The 16,451-nt window shown below is 37.7% G+C and overlaps 2 protein-coding genes across 2 annotated transcripts; both read left to right on the top strand.

The window, feature by feature from the left end:
* The first annotated feature begins 663 nt into the window (after nt 1-663).
* On the top strand, nt 664-6,403 carry comtd1 (catechol-O-methyltransferase domain containing 1). Its single transcript, XM_041789013.1, has 7 exons — nt 664-758; nt 839-957; nt 4,381-4,486; nt 5,252-5,370; nt 5,796-5,850; nt 5,934-6,067; nt 6,160-6,403. The coding sequence occupies exons 1-7, from the start codon at nt 704-706 to the stop codon at nt 6,310-6,312; spliced, it is 741 nt and encodes a 246-aa protein (XP_041644947.1). The 5' UTR covers nt 664-703; the 3' UTR covers nt 6,313-6,403.
* Nucleotides 6,404-11,454: 5,051 nt separating this feature from the next.
* On the top strand, nt 11,455-15,844 carry LOC121511493 (neurofilament light polypeptide). The gene is made up of 3 exons (XM_041790218.1): nt 11,455-12,354; nt 12,436-12,560; nt 14,620-15,844. Exons 1-3 carry the CDS (start codon nt 11,455-11,457, stop codon nt 15,743-15,745), a joined length of 2,151 nt encoding a protein of 716 aa, XP_041646152.1. The 3' UTR covers nt 15,746-15,844.
* Nucleotides 15,845-16,451: the final 607 nt, after the last annotated feature.

Below are 16,451 nucleotides of genomic sequence, written 5' to 3'. Positions count from 1 at the left end.
CACTTCAGGGATGTTCAGGGCCTTGGGAATTGCTCTATATCCACCCCCTTACTTACACTGGATGAATTATGAAGAAAAACATGCAATATTTTTCTGATTTTAAAGCTGTTTTCCTCTTTGAAGCACTCATGTCAGAGAAGGATGTGACGGTGATGTGATCAGGTGCTGATCTGTGAAAATCCAAACAATGTTGGCAATGGTCTGATGATATGATGACATACAGAATTCAATATGTAAAACGTATTCCATAAAAATATGGGGTAAAACTTATAGTTTTTGTTGTAGTTAATTTACTGACCGATATACTGTACATTGAAAAACAGTTCTTGTTTTGGTGTCACAGTGTCCTAAAAGCTGAGCACCACAAGAGTTCTTATTCTAAAGTATGCCCTACTTTCATTAAAGGCATAAAAAAATAAAAACCTATCTAAAAATTTAAATGGAATAAAATAAAACAGCTTTACCAAAGGTTAATGTCTTCTACATTTATTTTTCACCTCACAATGTAAACTGAAAGATTGCATAAAGACAAACTTTCCTTAAAACAAACATTTCTTTAAAGAAGCAAAATTCCACTTTTGCAACAGGCTTAAAAAATCAATAATTGGAACCTCACAAGGTTAAACAAACAAACAGTTAGTACAAAACAAACTGACAGTGAAGACTCAGTCTCAGACCGTTCATCAGTAGAGCTCAGGATATCATGGAGACCGATATTAAGATGATAATCTGCATGGCCCTTGCTATCGTACTGACAGGTATGCACTGTTGGTTTACTTCATACCATCGGTTTAGTGACAGACAGTTTTAAGCCACTGTTTTGTGTCTGGTCTTTCAGGTGTGGGACACTCTGCATTGACTGGGAAGAGCCACAGCAGAGGGAGCGACAACCCGATCCTGCAGTATGTAGTGAACAACTCACTCAGGGAGCATCCGGTGCTCACCAAGCTCAAACTGGTAAGAGAACCACAAACCACAAAACACACACAGAGGATTCTGACTTCTGTCATTCTGCCGCATTATGTTTACTTCTGTTCCATTACATGTACACAGACTCTGTGACTTACTCTGTGACTAAAACACATAGTGAAAATATTTGTTTCGAGTAGCATTTTATCCAACAGAGCTTGTGTTTCAAAATATTAACTATTTTTAGAGTTATTAATGTAAATATTTCTTAAGTATTTAAACTTAAACATAAAAGACACGAGGATGTGACTGCAAAACACAAATTAAGTATTTCAAACTGAACCATCAACATCAAAATACTGTCTAAACATCATTATGTTAGCACAAAAATATTTTACTCTTTATGTTGTATCTGGCTGTAGGAAATGGGTCACTCTGCAGTATGTTTTATGCTTTACCAAACCGAGGTGATTTGGTGTTTTTTTTTTTTAAATACAATTACAACGTAATGACATATATCTAACAGAATAGTTTGAATGTAAGGGTATCTCAATTTGTGGTACTTTCTGTTGCCACCTGTTTTGAAATACTGAACTCAGTGTCAATTAATGTCAAATAGAACAAAAGCTTTATAAAACATGTAATCTGTTTCATAAGATACAGTGCATCTAGAAAATATTAAAGGGGGTGAATATTTTTGCAGTCACTTATTTCAAATAACATAGTTTTGATTTTAAAGAGGGAAATTATATTGGCTATGAGTGATTTATAAAAATCAATAAAAGTCAAGGATATCCAATGGGATGAATTCTTGTTAAAGGCACTGGATGCATTACATTTTTCTCTGTGATATCAAACACATTAATCCACATAATTTGATGTTTGGTATCATATCAGAGTTTAAAGTTCTGGCATCTCTGTTCCAAAGTGTTTTTGCCTTTGCTTAAGTAAAGTTTTAAGAACTCCCTCTACCACTTACTGCAGGATAGCTGAGCAGGTTGTGGCAAACTTCAAAATGTATATTCCAAAATGTGTTCCCATTAAATGAATCTAAATCCTTTGATGGGCTATAGCTTAGCATGGAAAGGCCCATGTGGCCATCCATTAGCATGCCACAGCCATCAGCTGGTTATTTAGGTCAGAAGATGGCCGCTCGGACATGTGGTGCTGCAGGCTAAAAACTAAAGATGACTGTAGCTTTGAAGTTCTAAACTTTGAAAAACCAGCAGAAAACTTTTTGGTAATCAAGAGAAAATCAGAGGACATGCATGCCTGGAATTCAAGCTGTTTGGTTTGGGTCATATTTTAATTACCTTGCCCTTCTGTACATCTAAACTTAACAGCTAAAGACAAACATACAGGTACATCTCAAAAAATTAGAATACCAGGAAAAAGTTCAATATTTTTTGTCACTCATTTCAGAAAGTGAAACCCATATATTATATAGACTCATTACATATAGAGTGAAACATTTCAAGCCTTTATTTCTTGAAATGTTGATAGTTATGGCTTACAGATAATGAAAATGAAAAACTTATTGGTTCAGGTAAAAATGTGACATTTAAAGTCAAAATAATGTATTTAAAAGGCAAATATATGAGATAGAAAGTTGATATCATAATTTTTGATGGTGAAAATATCAGATAAAAGTCCAAATCATGAGTTTAAAAGGTCAAATATGGGATAAAATTCAAAATTGTGTGTTTTAAAGGTCAAAAAATGAGATAGAATTGCAAATCACAAGTTTTCAAGGTCAAAACAATAAGATACAATTCTTAATCATTAGTTTTAAAGGTCAAAATAAGATATAAAAGTCAAAGTTAGGAGTTGAAAATGTCAAAATGTAAGAAAAAGTAAAAATCATGAGTTTAAAAGGTCAAAATATGGAGATAAAATTCAAAATCATGAGTTCTAATGGTCAAAATGTGAGATAAAACAATGTGAGATAAAATAAAAAAATATGAGTTAACAGATCAGACTTTCACTCAAAATTTAAAACTGTGATTGTAAAAGGTCAAAATATAAGACAAAAAGTTAAAACCATAACTTTGAGTAATGATTGTGAGATACAACAATGGAAATATGAAATGAAAACAAATTTCTTTTCCATGTTCCTGAATTTTAATCAAATGATATCTACTCTTTACTATTTATACATTTTATGACTCATCAGGGGTATTATAAATCATCAAGGTTAAGTTTACATTTTTGAACAGGAGGAAATCTCCAGACCTCAGGTCAGGCCAGTTTGCTGGCCAGTCAAGCCCAGTAACACCATGGTCATTGAACCAACTTTATACCTTTGGCAGTGTGGGCAGGTGCCAAGTCCTGCTGGAAAATCTCCATAAAGCTTGTCAGCAGAAGGAAGCATGAAGTGCTCTCAGATGTCCTGGTAGATGGCTGCGTTGACTGTGGACTTCAGAAAACACAGCGGACCAACACCAGCAGATGCCATGGCAGCCCAAATCATCACTGACTGTGGAAACTTCACACTGGATTTCAAGCAACGTGGATTCTAGTCCTCTTCACTCTTCCTCCAGACTCTGGGACCTTGATTTCCAAATGACATGCAAAATTTACTTTCATCTGAAAAGAGGACTTTGGACCACTGAGCAACAGTCCAGTTCTTTTTCCCCACAGCCCAGGTAAGACGCTTCTGACGTTCAGGAGTGGACTGACACAAGGAATGCCACATTTGTAGCCCATTTCTAGGATTGGTCTGTGCGTAGTGGATCTTGATGTGCTGACTCCAGCCTCAGTCCACTCCTTGTGAAGCTCCCCGAAATTCTTGAATGGATTTTGCTTGACAGTCCTCTCAAGGCTGCAGTTATCCCTTATGCTGGTGCACCTTTTGCTACCACACTTTTTCCTTCACTCAACCTTCACTTGAACAACCAGCTTCTTTAGCAATGACCTTTTGTGGCTTGCCCTCCTTGTGGAGGGTGTCAATGACTGTCTTCTGGACATCTGTCAAGTCTGCAGTCCTCCCCATGATTGCGTAGCCTACTGACCCAGACTGAGAGACCATTTAAAGGCTCAGGAAACCTTTGCAGGTGTTTTGAGTTAATTAGCTGATTAGGGTGTGACACCATGACTTTCCAAAGTTGAACTTTTTCACAATATTCTAATTTTCTGAGACACTGAATTTTGGGTTTTTATTATCTGCAAGCCAAAATTATCAACATTTCAAGAAATAAAGGCTTGAAATATTTCACTCTATATGTAATGAGTCTATATAATATATAAGTTTCACTTTATGACATGAGTGACAAAAATATTGAACTTTTTCCTGATATTCTAATTTTCTGAGCTGTATACAGAATATCAGGATCTGAACATTAGAACAGAGGGCCACTAGAGGGCAGCATAGTCCTAGAGAACAGGTGGCAGGGAACTGCCAGGGAATGTTGCTGATCTATTTTTTTAATCAAACAGTACCGTATCATATATATTATTTTATTTTATTTCCAGAAAACCTTTGAAGATGAGTGGAGCATCATGATGGTGTCTGCTGAACAAGCCCAGTTTATGGCAAATCTCATTAAACTGATAAATGGAACTAAAGCTATTGAAATTGGTGAGTTCATTTAAAACTAAACAGGAGATGTGCAATAATCATAGAAAGGCAACTTTAAAAGATGTGCTTTTCAAGGTACATCTAGCCAAGACAGCACACCAGTTACAATTAGAAGAAGGTAAAAAAAAACATACATTTAACATGAAAGGCAAATATGAGGGATGAAGAAAGATTTACAGCAGATAAATGAGGCAGTCACATTATTCAGTTACATGGACTGTTGTTGAAATTACTGATCCAAAGAGACTAGACTTTTAAATGTAGGGGACTCTGAAAATTATTCCAGGTCCAGGTAAGAAACCCTCCTAGAGGAACGAAGCTGAAAACTACCAATATTTCCATCAAGAGATGTCATAATGAGATGAGTTTTTTGTGACTTTAAACAAATTTTTGCTGCTATTTGCCCATTTTTGCAAATTCTTTTAGTCGCTTTTAACCCAATTTGCCACTTGCCTTCCATTGATGCCACTTCTTTTTGCTCCTTTCAACTAGTTTTGTTGCCTGTTGTAACCCATTTAGTCACTCCTTTCCCTCTTTTGCTACTTCCAACCCTTTTGCCACTGCGTGCCATTTTTATTTTTATTTTGTTGCTATTCTAAACAAATTTTTGCTTCTATTCACACATTTCAGCCATTTTATTTTGCTACATCTAAGCAGCTTTTACATTTGGTATTATTGCTTCCCTATTATTGAGCTGTTTGTGACTTATCTTAGGACAAATAAACACATTATTATTTTAAACATAGCCTAATCTGTATTTTTAAGGGATGTTAACTGGCTACAACACACTGAGCATGGCTTTGGCCATGCCGGAGAATGGACACGTGGTGGCGTGTGAAATTGAACAAAGCTATGCGGAGATTGGCCAACCATTCTTCAGTGAGGTAAGGATATTTCTATTCAACTGGCATGAATCTCATTGTCTACACATATTAAAAGAAAACTCTTAAAATCTGGATTAGTTGATCAAATCTTTGATCTGAAATGCTGCATTTTGTTGCACAAACTCCAGTGACACACTTGGTTGTGACATTTTGCAGGTGTAGTAAGATTAAGTGTTGCCTCTGTCAGAGTAAAATAGTGCAGCAGACAGCAGACTATACATCTACCTTCTGTCACTTTCAATCCTGCTTGACGGAGAGTAAAAAGGTGTCTGCTCAGGAGACTGTGTCATGTAAAGTTGCAAAGTCAAGCAGGAAAATCAATCCCTGCTTTGCCTTCACTGACACTCTCCTAGAAAAGCAATTAAAGAAGAATAAACTCTTAAAATCCATGTATTCACTTCACAAAATGTAATCTCATTTTGTAGGCTGGTGTTGAAAGTAAGATAGATGTAAAGCTTCAGCCTGCCTTACAGACACTGGGTAAGCTCTTCCATTGATTCATGTTATAAAGAAAAAGTGACTCCCTCATCACTGCATTTTAAGCTTCTCCTCTTTTTGATCAGATGAGCTGATAGCAGCTGGGGAGGCTGGAACATATGACTTTGTGTTCATTGATGCTGATAAATTAAACTATGATAACTACTATGAGAAGTCCCTTCAGCTCATAAGAAAAGGAGGCATCATTGCGATTGACAACGTAAGTACATCTTAAAAAACACAAGCAGAGAATCTGGAAGAGAAAGTCATCATGTCATGTTGAATGGCAAAGCCTTCTTGTTGTTTTTAAAGGTGCTGTGGAGCGGACGGGTCATAAATCCAGCACATGATGACCACAACTCGCAGGCTCTGGACGCCCTTAATAAGAAGCTCCACAAAGACGAGAGGATTGATCTGAGCATGCTCACTGTGGCGGATGGGCTGACCATTGCTATTAAACGCTAACTCACTGTCTGGAAGAAGTGAATTGCCTCCTGTTGACCTGCAATGATGCAGTGAATGCTGGTTTGATTGCAGATTAAACATGTCAACCTTATCTTTGTCCACTGTCTCCAACAAGATTTAAAAAAATAGAGTGTCAAACATCAAAATACATGACATTTAGAGCTTTCAGTTAGCTCTGAATGTGTTCACATGTTGACATACTTATTTTGGGCTATATCAATGAATTTTAAATAATTGTTGGTATGAACCTTTATTGGAGTTAAAGAGTAAATTTTAGGCTAGTGACAGCAAAACAGCTGAGAATTGGGAGGAATATTGCAAATACATTTTAAATACCTCTGCAAAAAGTAATCCAACCAAATGACATGATATGAAGCAGTAACGCCATCATGTTGATTGCAATGTTTGCAAAGTCTGGAACAAAAAGGTTTCACCAGAGGTGGAGAAAGTACACAACTATTGTACTCAAGTCAAGGTACAGTTACTTTGGATAAAATGTACTTAAGTACAAGTAAAAGTACTGGACTATAAATCTACTCAAGCAAAAGTAAAAAGTATCTCATCTTAATTTTCCTTGAAGTACTGAGTAGCTACTGAAGAATGAAATATGATCTTTCCTTTTCGGCAAGAACAACAGGTAAAGTCACACCTCTATGATAAGGTTAAATACACAACAAAATTGACAGTGTTAATTCAACCCATACAGAGTTAAATTTAACACTTCAGAAGTGTTTATATTCATCCACACCAAGGTTAACTAAAGCTAACTAAATTACTAAAACTAAAATTCATCTGAGTTAACTGAAACTAAATAAAAACTAAGTTCAATAAAAAAAACTAACTCAAACTGCATGATGCGTTTACAAAAACCAACAAAAATAAAAGAAAAATAGAGACAAAATATCCTTATTGTTAGTCTTTGACACAACCATACTGACTGGCACCTACACCCAAGTCTGTAGAATGAAAATGGCCTGATTTGATTGGTTAAGACTTCACACAGTGGTACTTTTATTGCCTGGAGTTGTATTCAAACATCATCTTTAAATAAGTAAAACTTTAAGTGAGGAGTACCCTGTTTGAATATGTTTGTAAAAATGTACGATGTTCACTCAGCCTTGACATGATCAAAAAATAAATAAATAAAACTAACTCAAAAACTAATAAAACTAAACTAAAACGAAGCAGTTTTGCAAAATAAACACTAAACCAAACGAACAAACCAGCAGTAAAAACTAATAAAACTTAAAGTGAAATTGAATAAAGAAAGTGAAAACGAAATAATAATAAAAAATAATAATGAAACATCCAAAAGGATTATAACTTTGGTTTCCACTACCTATAGTTAAAATTCAGGGATCACGGTACAACAGCCAAACACATTTTAACACGGCATGATGGGAAACTTCACCCAGACAACCCCCAGGTTTGAAATGGCTGTGAGCGGAGCTTAGATCAGTTGACTCTACAGAGTTGAGTTAAGGCTGGTGGATCAACACTGTGAATATCTCCAGAAGAGAAGGCAATTTTACTCAGAATGGAGTTAAAATGACACTTCAGGAGTTAAAGTCAGCTCTGAAATGTTTAACCCTGAGATATCAACACTCCAGTTTTTACAACAGCCATTTCGGGATGTGATGTGGAATCTCTACTCTCTACTGTGTAGTCAACATTGGTGGAAAAGTACAAGACTATGGTACTCAAGTAACAATAACAGTTACTTTGGTTAAAACCTACTTAAGCAGAAGTAAAAGTGCTGATTTCAAAATGTACTTAAAAAACTACAAAAAATTCCAATAATTTGAGTAAATTTAACTACTCAGTTTCCACCCTGCATATTAACAGATAGTAGTTTCTTGCTTAGTGGCTCTCTGCCATGTCTTTCTCTCCAACTTAGTAAAGATTTTAGTGGAATGCATTTATTGTGGATGTTGGGAAAACTACAGGTTGACTAAAGCATTCTCTTTTGCTGCTTTGGCGGGATGTCTTGGATCTTTTTCCTCAATTATCGTGTGGAGCACTATCCAGTCAGATTTTCATTGAGACATAGCACATATGATTGCCCTGGACACATCAAGTGATTTCAAACTGATTTATTTCAGCTCTCATGACCTCAATAAACATGAGGAAGGTATCTAGACTGATGGCTCATACTGTTACGTTGCCTTCATCGTGATTTACAGAGCTCAGCAGACATTTCTGAAGTAATTATTATTGCATTCTAACAAGGCTGTTTGGTTGTTCAGTTTTAGAGGGGGTCTGCATCCTCAGTTACACCAAAAAGTTCAAAGTTGTTCCCCTTTATTACAGATTTAATTCTTAAATTAGAATACCACAAACCTGTTCCAAATGAAAATGCCATCCCTCAGCGTGACTCTAAGCCTTTCATGAGGTGATGTGAGGGTGAAATAAAGGGGTAGCACAAACATGCCCTTAAAAAAACTGATAAGCTAATTATCCAATTACTGTTGTTCTCTTTGAAAGGTTGGGCTTAAATTCCTACACAGGTCATGCAATCTAGAAGAAGATACTCTCAAAATCTGCACTAAAGGCAGCCTTATTGTTACTTATCATACCCAGGATTAAGAGGGCTAGGATGCTGGTTTAGCTCAGTTGGTAGAGCAGGCGCCTATGTGCTGAGGCTATAGTCCTTAATGCACTGACCACGGGATTGATTCCCAGTCTCAGTGCATGTTTGGTGCACGTCTTTCCCCACTATCTCGCCCCATGTGTCCTGTCTCTCTTTCTATCTAATGAGGGCAAAAAGCCCCAAAAATGATCATTAAAGATGGTTAAACTGGTGGTTTAACAGCTTTAAGTTGTTGCTCTGTGTTCTGAAATATCTGTAGACAAATGTGAATCCCTTTGTTACAATAAAGCAGTGGAAGATGGCTGCAGAAAGCAAGCAAGAAAAATTCTACTCCGGTTTGGAGTGTTTCAGTTTTCTTAGAATAAGCATTTGTTGATGACATTCCAGGCTCCTGGCATGTACATTTTGTTTGAATTTTGTTTCCATTTTAACACCGTCCAATGAAATTCTATTTTTACAAAAATATAATGAGATTAACAGCTTATTCCTACTTTCATTGGCTTGATTTATTTGATAGGAAAATAACACATAACAAGACAGAATTAACTTAATCATTCATGGTTTTACCATTAGTCAAAGGTAGGTCCTGAGGCTTCGTACTCTAAAGGGGCCTTAGACCTTCTATTATAGGTTTGCAGCAGGTATGATGTATACATCTAAAACACACTCAGTGATAAAAGGTGTGTACATTGTTTATTTATTTGTTTATTTATAAAGGGACCATGTAAAATAAAATAGTAAATGTTTCCATTTGATGCATTGTACCAGAGTTAGCTTAAAGCTGATTTACATCTGCATTTATATTGAATGTAAATAAGGGGAAAGAGTGAATAAAAAAGCATCAAAATAGATTTTGGTTATCCAAAAGAAGTCTGTGGGGAGGACCCCCACCAACAGCAAGGTTCAAGCTGCTCAAAAAGCCCTAAAATATCTTCAGATCAAGCAAATTTTGATTTGGTAGATCCATTAGCCATACTGAAATCAAAATATTACCGTGGGATTAAATGGCATTCAATAAATAAAAATGTATTATTTGTGGCAGAATAATTAGTTTTGCAATAATAGTGAGCATATATTCTCAATGATAAGTTACACCTGACCTATAGGCATGGTAAAATATGTGTTGAGTTTGAGTTATGATGTCTTGTAGACACTTGTTTTGGTCACTGGCTTTGATTTCCTTTGGCTAAATAGGGTAGAGCAGGGGTGTCAAACTCAATCACAGCATTCTGGATTCAGGACTAACCTGAGGGCCTAACTGGGTCACCTTTAATAATATGATATTTCATAAAATATGATAAAAAGAAAAAAACTTAGCATTGATGTTAAATGATTTTGACATTTAAAAAGCTAAAAAGATCAGCTTAAAGGCTCACAATCTGAGAAAAGTAGATTTATTAGTTCAAAAAGGTCAAAAGATACAATTGAAAAATAATGATTTTTAATGGCAAACATATTAGAAAGAAAATCAAAATCATGAGTTTAAAAGGTCAAAATATGAAACAAAAATTACAATCATGAAATTAAAAGTCAAAATATGATTACAATTTTTAAACTGTGAGTCTTCAAAGTCAAACTATTGGATTATCAAGTCAAAGTTTGGAGTTGAAAACATGAGGTAAAATACAAAATAATTGGTTAAAAAGGTCAAAATATCACTTAAAAATTAGAATTATGAATCTAAAAGCTACAAATATTATGATAGAAGTCAAAATTATGAGTTGAAATGCTACAAGTATAACATTAAAAGTCAAAATCCAAAATTTGAGTCCTCACTGTGAGATGCTAAATTGAAAATGTGAAATTAAAACACAAATTAATTTCTTTCTTCCTGACTTCTTGTCTAAATATTTTTACTCCTTACTTTTTTCAGATTTTGTCACTTAACAAGGATATTTTAAATCATCAATGATAAGTTCACATTCTTATACCTGAGGAAATCTGCAGACCTCATACTGATGGACCAGTTATAACAGAAATATGAGATCATCTTGCGGGCCGGATTTAACTGTTCCACCGGCCGGATTTGGCCCCCGGGCCTTGAGTTTGACACCTGTGGGGTAGAGCCTCATACTGGTCTTTGCCTGTGGGTCTCCAAATCATTAAATGACTCCTAGCTTTGATATAAATCAAATCTGACACAAAAGGTGTGAGTAAACCTTGGCTAGTTTAGAGGAAGTGTCTAAAAAGGACCAGTAGGTGGTGTTTGTGACGTCATCGGTGAAGTGCTGTAGCAGGTCGATAATGAAGAAAAACAACAACTTTAACAGCACATAAAAAGGTCTAAGAAACATGGAAGTCCTGCAGACTGACTCAGTAACAATAATAGTTCCTGCTGTCTTTTTGACTGACATGTGCAGTTCGTTAACCCACGTCACAGCTCTCTGCGACAGACTGTAGTGTAAGCCCTCACTTCAGCATCAGCTGATGCTACACCTTTTCAGCACCGTGGACAGCTCCGATCTGCTGAGCGAGCATTTGGCGGTGGTTATAAAAACCCCGCATGAAGCCACTCTGCAGCGTTGATCCAGCACGTCAACACGAGATACAGCATGGAGAACAGATTCAGCTTTCCTCACAGAGCGCCTCAGGATGAGTATTTACAATATAAACCAGCACGCGCGGTAGCAAATACTAATATCACGTCCACGAGCACGAGTCTTAGGTTTAAAGAGAAGGATGTGATGCATGGCTTGAACGATCGCCTTGCAGGATTCATAGAAAAGGTGCACCAGCTGGAGCAGCAGAATCAGCAGCTGGAGAGGGAGATCGAGGAGATCAGAGGTAAAGCAAAGCCCGCATCCTGTTTGAGGGAGGAATACGGGCCAGAGCTGAGGAAACTGAGACAGCTGGTTCAGGAAATCTCTAAGCAGAAGCATCAGATTGAAATCGATCATCAAAATTTAGAGGATGAGCTGTCCAAGTTAAGAAGGCAACACGAACAGGAGGCGCGCGGCAGATCAGACGCAGAGAGAAGTATCGTGCTCCTCAAGAAGGACATCAGTGACGCGTATCAGGCCAAGCTACACCTGGATAAGAAGGCGCAAGCTCTCGTGGACGAAATCCACTCCCTAAAGAGAAACCACGAGGCCGAAGTGTCAGAGATGCATGATCAAATCCAGAATGCGCAGGTGAGCGTCAGAGCGCACGGATTTGGCGACCCTTGCGTCACTGCCGCACTGAGGGACATCAGAGCGCAGCTGGAAGGTCATACCGTGTCAGACCTCCAGCAGGTGGGAGAAACGTTCAGATCTCAGTTTGCAAAACTAACGGAGGCCGCTGAGAGCAAGAGGGAGGCGATAAAGGTGAGCCAGCAGGAGATCCAGGAGTACAGGAGGAGGCTCCAAGCCAAGAGCATCGAGCTGGACTGCGCTAAAGGCACCAGAGAGGCGCTGGAGAAGCAGCTGCATGACGTGGAGGACAGGCACAAGGAAGAGATGATTCATTACCAGGTGAGACTTTATCCTGAGGAAGCCATGTTCAGAGTTAAGGTGGTTATCATGACACATATTCTCTCTTCTCTCTTGATCCAGAACACAATCAAAGAGCTCGAAAATGAGCTCATAAATTGCAAGTTTGACATGTCTGGCTATCTGAGGGAGTACCAGGACCTGTTAAATGTGAAGATGGCTTTGGATGTGGAGATACTGTCCTACCGGTAAGGTGTGCAGAATCCATCTGGGTTCAAGGTATAAAAAGTGCAATGGCTTTAAGCCTAATGATCTAAGGCAAGCATCCTGGCTTTTTATTGATGTTTAAAAATCTCATTGTAGTTTCCGTTATTCATTTCACTTCCTCAAAGCTGCACACAGTCCACCAGATGGCTGTTCAACATCAGTCAACATCAGAGGTTTCTGCTTGTAAAGGGAAGTTTTACCCGGTACTTTCATAGTCCTGGGAGCTGTGTTGCTAAATTTTGCTCATGGTGAATTAAAACTGCTTTAGTGTGACACAGAAAGTCTTTCTGTAAAGTTTCTTAGGGTAAAGGAGATTTAACCTAGTTCTACGGAAGCCCTAAATGGTCATGTATCTAAACATTTTAGCTCTCCTGTGATAACAAATAAAGCCTCAGTCATACTTGTGTGATGAATCTATGCCACCATGGCGTACATCTGCTGGATTTTTTTAAACAAATTTACAGCAAAAAAGAAATGAAATGTCCCTTTGGAGTAAATTAAACATACAGCCATTGAATCAGTTGAGTCAGAAGACGGGGGAAATTTTACCAGTGTTCGGCCACTGAGAGACAAAGATGAGGAAAAGCACCACGGGCTATGGAGGTAGGCCAAGATGACTCAAATTTGCTCATTATCACAGAAAACAGAGTAAAATAAAATGTATATACATGTCTGCTTAGGGCTTCTATAAATGTTATGTGAAAGTTTAAAATCAGGGATGAACGATATTATCAACATGATATGTCAGCAGATGATAGCTTCAAAGTTAAATAGGCAGGTATGAAAATTTCTGCCAGTATTTACAGCCAGTGTTTCTGCCATACATACTGACAATATAAATCATGTGTCAGCCTTAAACTATATACAAATACACAAGTATACCATCAGCTACAGGTGGCTGCCTGGGGCAGTGGCTCCCAAAGTGGAGGAAAGAATCCCGGGTGGGGTTTGCAGGATGCTTTCACCAAAACAAAGAGCAACATTATATGCTTGAACAACTAAAAATGAAGCCCATACCTTAAAACAACTATCAGACAGTTTACTTCCCTGTCTCTTTCCAGTCTCTTTCCTGAGTTCTCAAACAATTTATCGCAGTATCTTGTCATTACAAAGATTGTTTTTCTCTAAGAGTTAATCTCATGAAATTAAGAAAATGACTTAAATTAATGTATTATCACAGGAAAACTGAGTAAGTGCATGGATGCATGTCCTCTTAGACCTCTTAGCTTTTTTTAAATTAACAGATACAAATAGTAGGTTTTCTTTCTTTCTGTTAGTCATTTATTCTGTAAAAATGCAATCCATAAAATATTCTACAGTGGGACAGCTATAATTAGAAAAAAAAATGCACATGCTTATAGCTGTATTTTTTGCATTTGGCTCAATTTCAGCTCACTTGTACATCTCTTTATTTTGAGTTTTCACTATTTGGAATCCCTCAGTCTTTGAATGCAAAAGTGCCATATTTTCTCTGTATATTTAAGTACAAAATTATTTTAAACTAAAGCATTGATTAGTGGGCATAAAACACCTATAGATCAAATGTATTATGTTGAAAAATTTTTTTTTAGCATGATAGATACAATTTTACTACTTTTATGTGTAAGGGTTAAGTAAAAAATGAGTATTGCAGATAAACTTCACAAAACATTGTGATTTTGCTGACCTCCATGGGCCCCAGAAAGTTCTCCTTTGTTGTCCCCTTATGGGTGGTCTTATCTGCAGGATGAAAAAGCAGGGGTTTGTAACATAAATGTGTCTCAGTCCATCTTCTTATATTCTCAACAAGCTGTACAATGCTACAAGGGTAGGAAACTGGCACTCCAGCAGCCAAATGCAGGTATTTTTGAGCAGTGTATGGTGAATTTCCTCAACCTAGCAGCTACTGGGGTAGATAAATAAAAGGAATGTAACAGAGTGATTTTGTGAGAGTAAACAGCATGAAATAAATCTGAGCTTTATGTTTATTATTAATACCTTTATGCTTTAATACAGTAGTTGTCATTGCAGATAAAACTGACCTCTTTTATTGTTTTGCAGGAAACTCCTCTGTGGCGAGGAGGCTCGCCTATCCTCAATGTCCGACTCCCACATCTCCCTGCCCTACATCTACCACCAGTCCCCTGTCTACACCCTGCCCTGCCTCAGCAGACCGGGGGCACCGTACAGACGAGCCGAGCCGCAGTACAAGTTCGTAGAGGAGATCATAACGGAGACGACCAGGGAGATAGAGATGTCTGAGTTTGAAGAGACGGCGTCAGAGGAGAGTGAGGGGGGAAGGGGCCAGGGGGAGTGTGCAAAAAGGGATAAAGGGAGCAGCGAGGAGGAAGAAGATGGTCATAAAGACGGTGGAGAGGCAGATGGTGAGCAGGTGTCTGATAGTGAGCAGGATCACACAGATTTCATAAATCGAGGTGATGATAGTGGGAAGATCAAAGGAGAGACAGAGGGAGCAGCAGATTATAAGGGTGACGGTAGCATAGATAAAAACGCTACAGGTGAAATTTTAGCAAGTCAAATCAAGGACAGGGAAGGGCATGACGAAGATGAAATCACAGGAGATCAAAAAGGCACTACAGTGCATAAAGATCATCCTTTAGAACCAGAGGAGAGAAAGCATGATGATGGTAAAAAAGGAAACGCTGAGAGAGATCAAGAGACCAAGCCTGTTGATGAAACCTTGGCCAGTTTATCTCAAGTATCAGGGGAAACTCAAGAGCTTCACAGTGATCAGGAAAAAGACAAGGGTTCCACTTTGGCTTCAGAAACAGCTGAAAAACCCAAAGAGACCACTTTACCTGAAAAGACTAAACATACTTCAAATAAGGCTCCAGTATCTTCAAGTACAACCAACAAGATTAAGGAAAAGAAAACAACTGAAGATACAGGAGAAGAGAACAGAGCAGAAAAACACATCCAAGATGATAATAAAGGTTTAGATAAATCTGAGCTGAATAGTCTTCCTGAAGCCCAGGGTAAGAAGCCAAACAATGCAGTCCCAGGTGTTTTACTAAAGGAGAAAACAAATGCAGATGTTAGAGAAGAACATCAGGGGGCAGCAGAAAGTGGACAGAAGCAGAAGTCAAAGCTAACTGAGGTTTCAGAGAAAAATAAAGAGCCTCATGGTAAACCTGAGAAGATGGACGGTGGCAAAGCAGCGACATAAGAGTGCAAACATTACAGGAAGATATCTGCTGAGCTAGAGGGAGGATAAGCCTCTTCTACCAATGACACAGCAGGAGAAAAGCACATATCAGGGACAGAGAAGGGCTTTTAAAGGAAACATATTCAATGCTTAAGCAAAGCAATAAAAGAACTGCACTCATCAGGATGCATGACTTGAAAGGAGAGCATGATTCTTGTTTTGCCTTTGAAATTTAACAAGAAATGATGTATGAAGAACTTTTGACTCACCATCTACTAGATTATGAATGTAAAGAGGTGAAGTTTGATGGTTTGCTTTGAAATGCAATGAGAAATAAAGGCAAAATTAAAAAAAGGCCTCGATATTTGTGCACCCTGCCACAGGCAATACCACAACTGCTAACAAAGACATGCCGTTTTTGATCCTAGATTCCTTACCTGCAAATACTTACTTTGCATTTGATTGCATTTTATGTAGAGTCGCTAAAATGCATCTACCTTAAAACATGGTGTCTAGTTGATTACCTGTAATTAAAGACCTCCTCTGAAGTTTTTGTTCTCCTTAGTCCATTAGTATGACTGTTTTCTCCAGCCCACTCTGTACTGTTAATTGGAATCTAATTGCTCAGTCACTCTTGTGCTTGCATGCATCTCAATTGCTTGACAAAAAATGCTGCAGTTGATCTCTTTTTGGCTTTGTTTATTAAATGGCCTCTGACTTCTGAGAG

This window comes from Cheilinus undulatus, linkage group 6 (genome assembly GCF_018320785.1).
Source record: "Cheilinus undulatus linkage group 6, ASM1832078v1, whole genome shotgun sequence".
Classification (NCBI taxonomy): Eukaryota; Metazoa; Chordata; class Actinopteri; order Labriformes; family Labridae; genus Cheilinus; species Cheilinus undulatus.
Note: the sequence above shows the minus strand (reverse complement) of the source record. Positions and strands in the feature narration are given on the sequence as shown.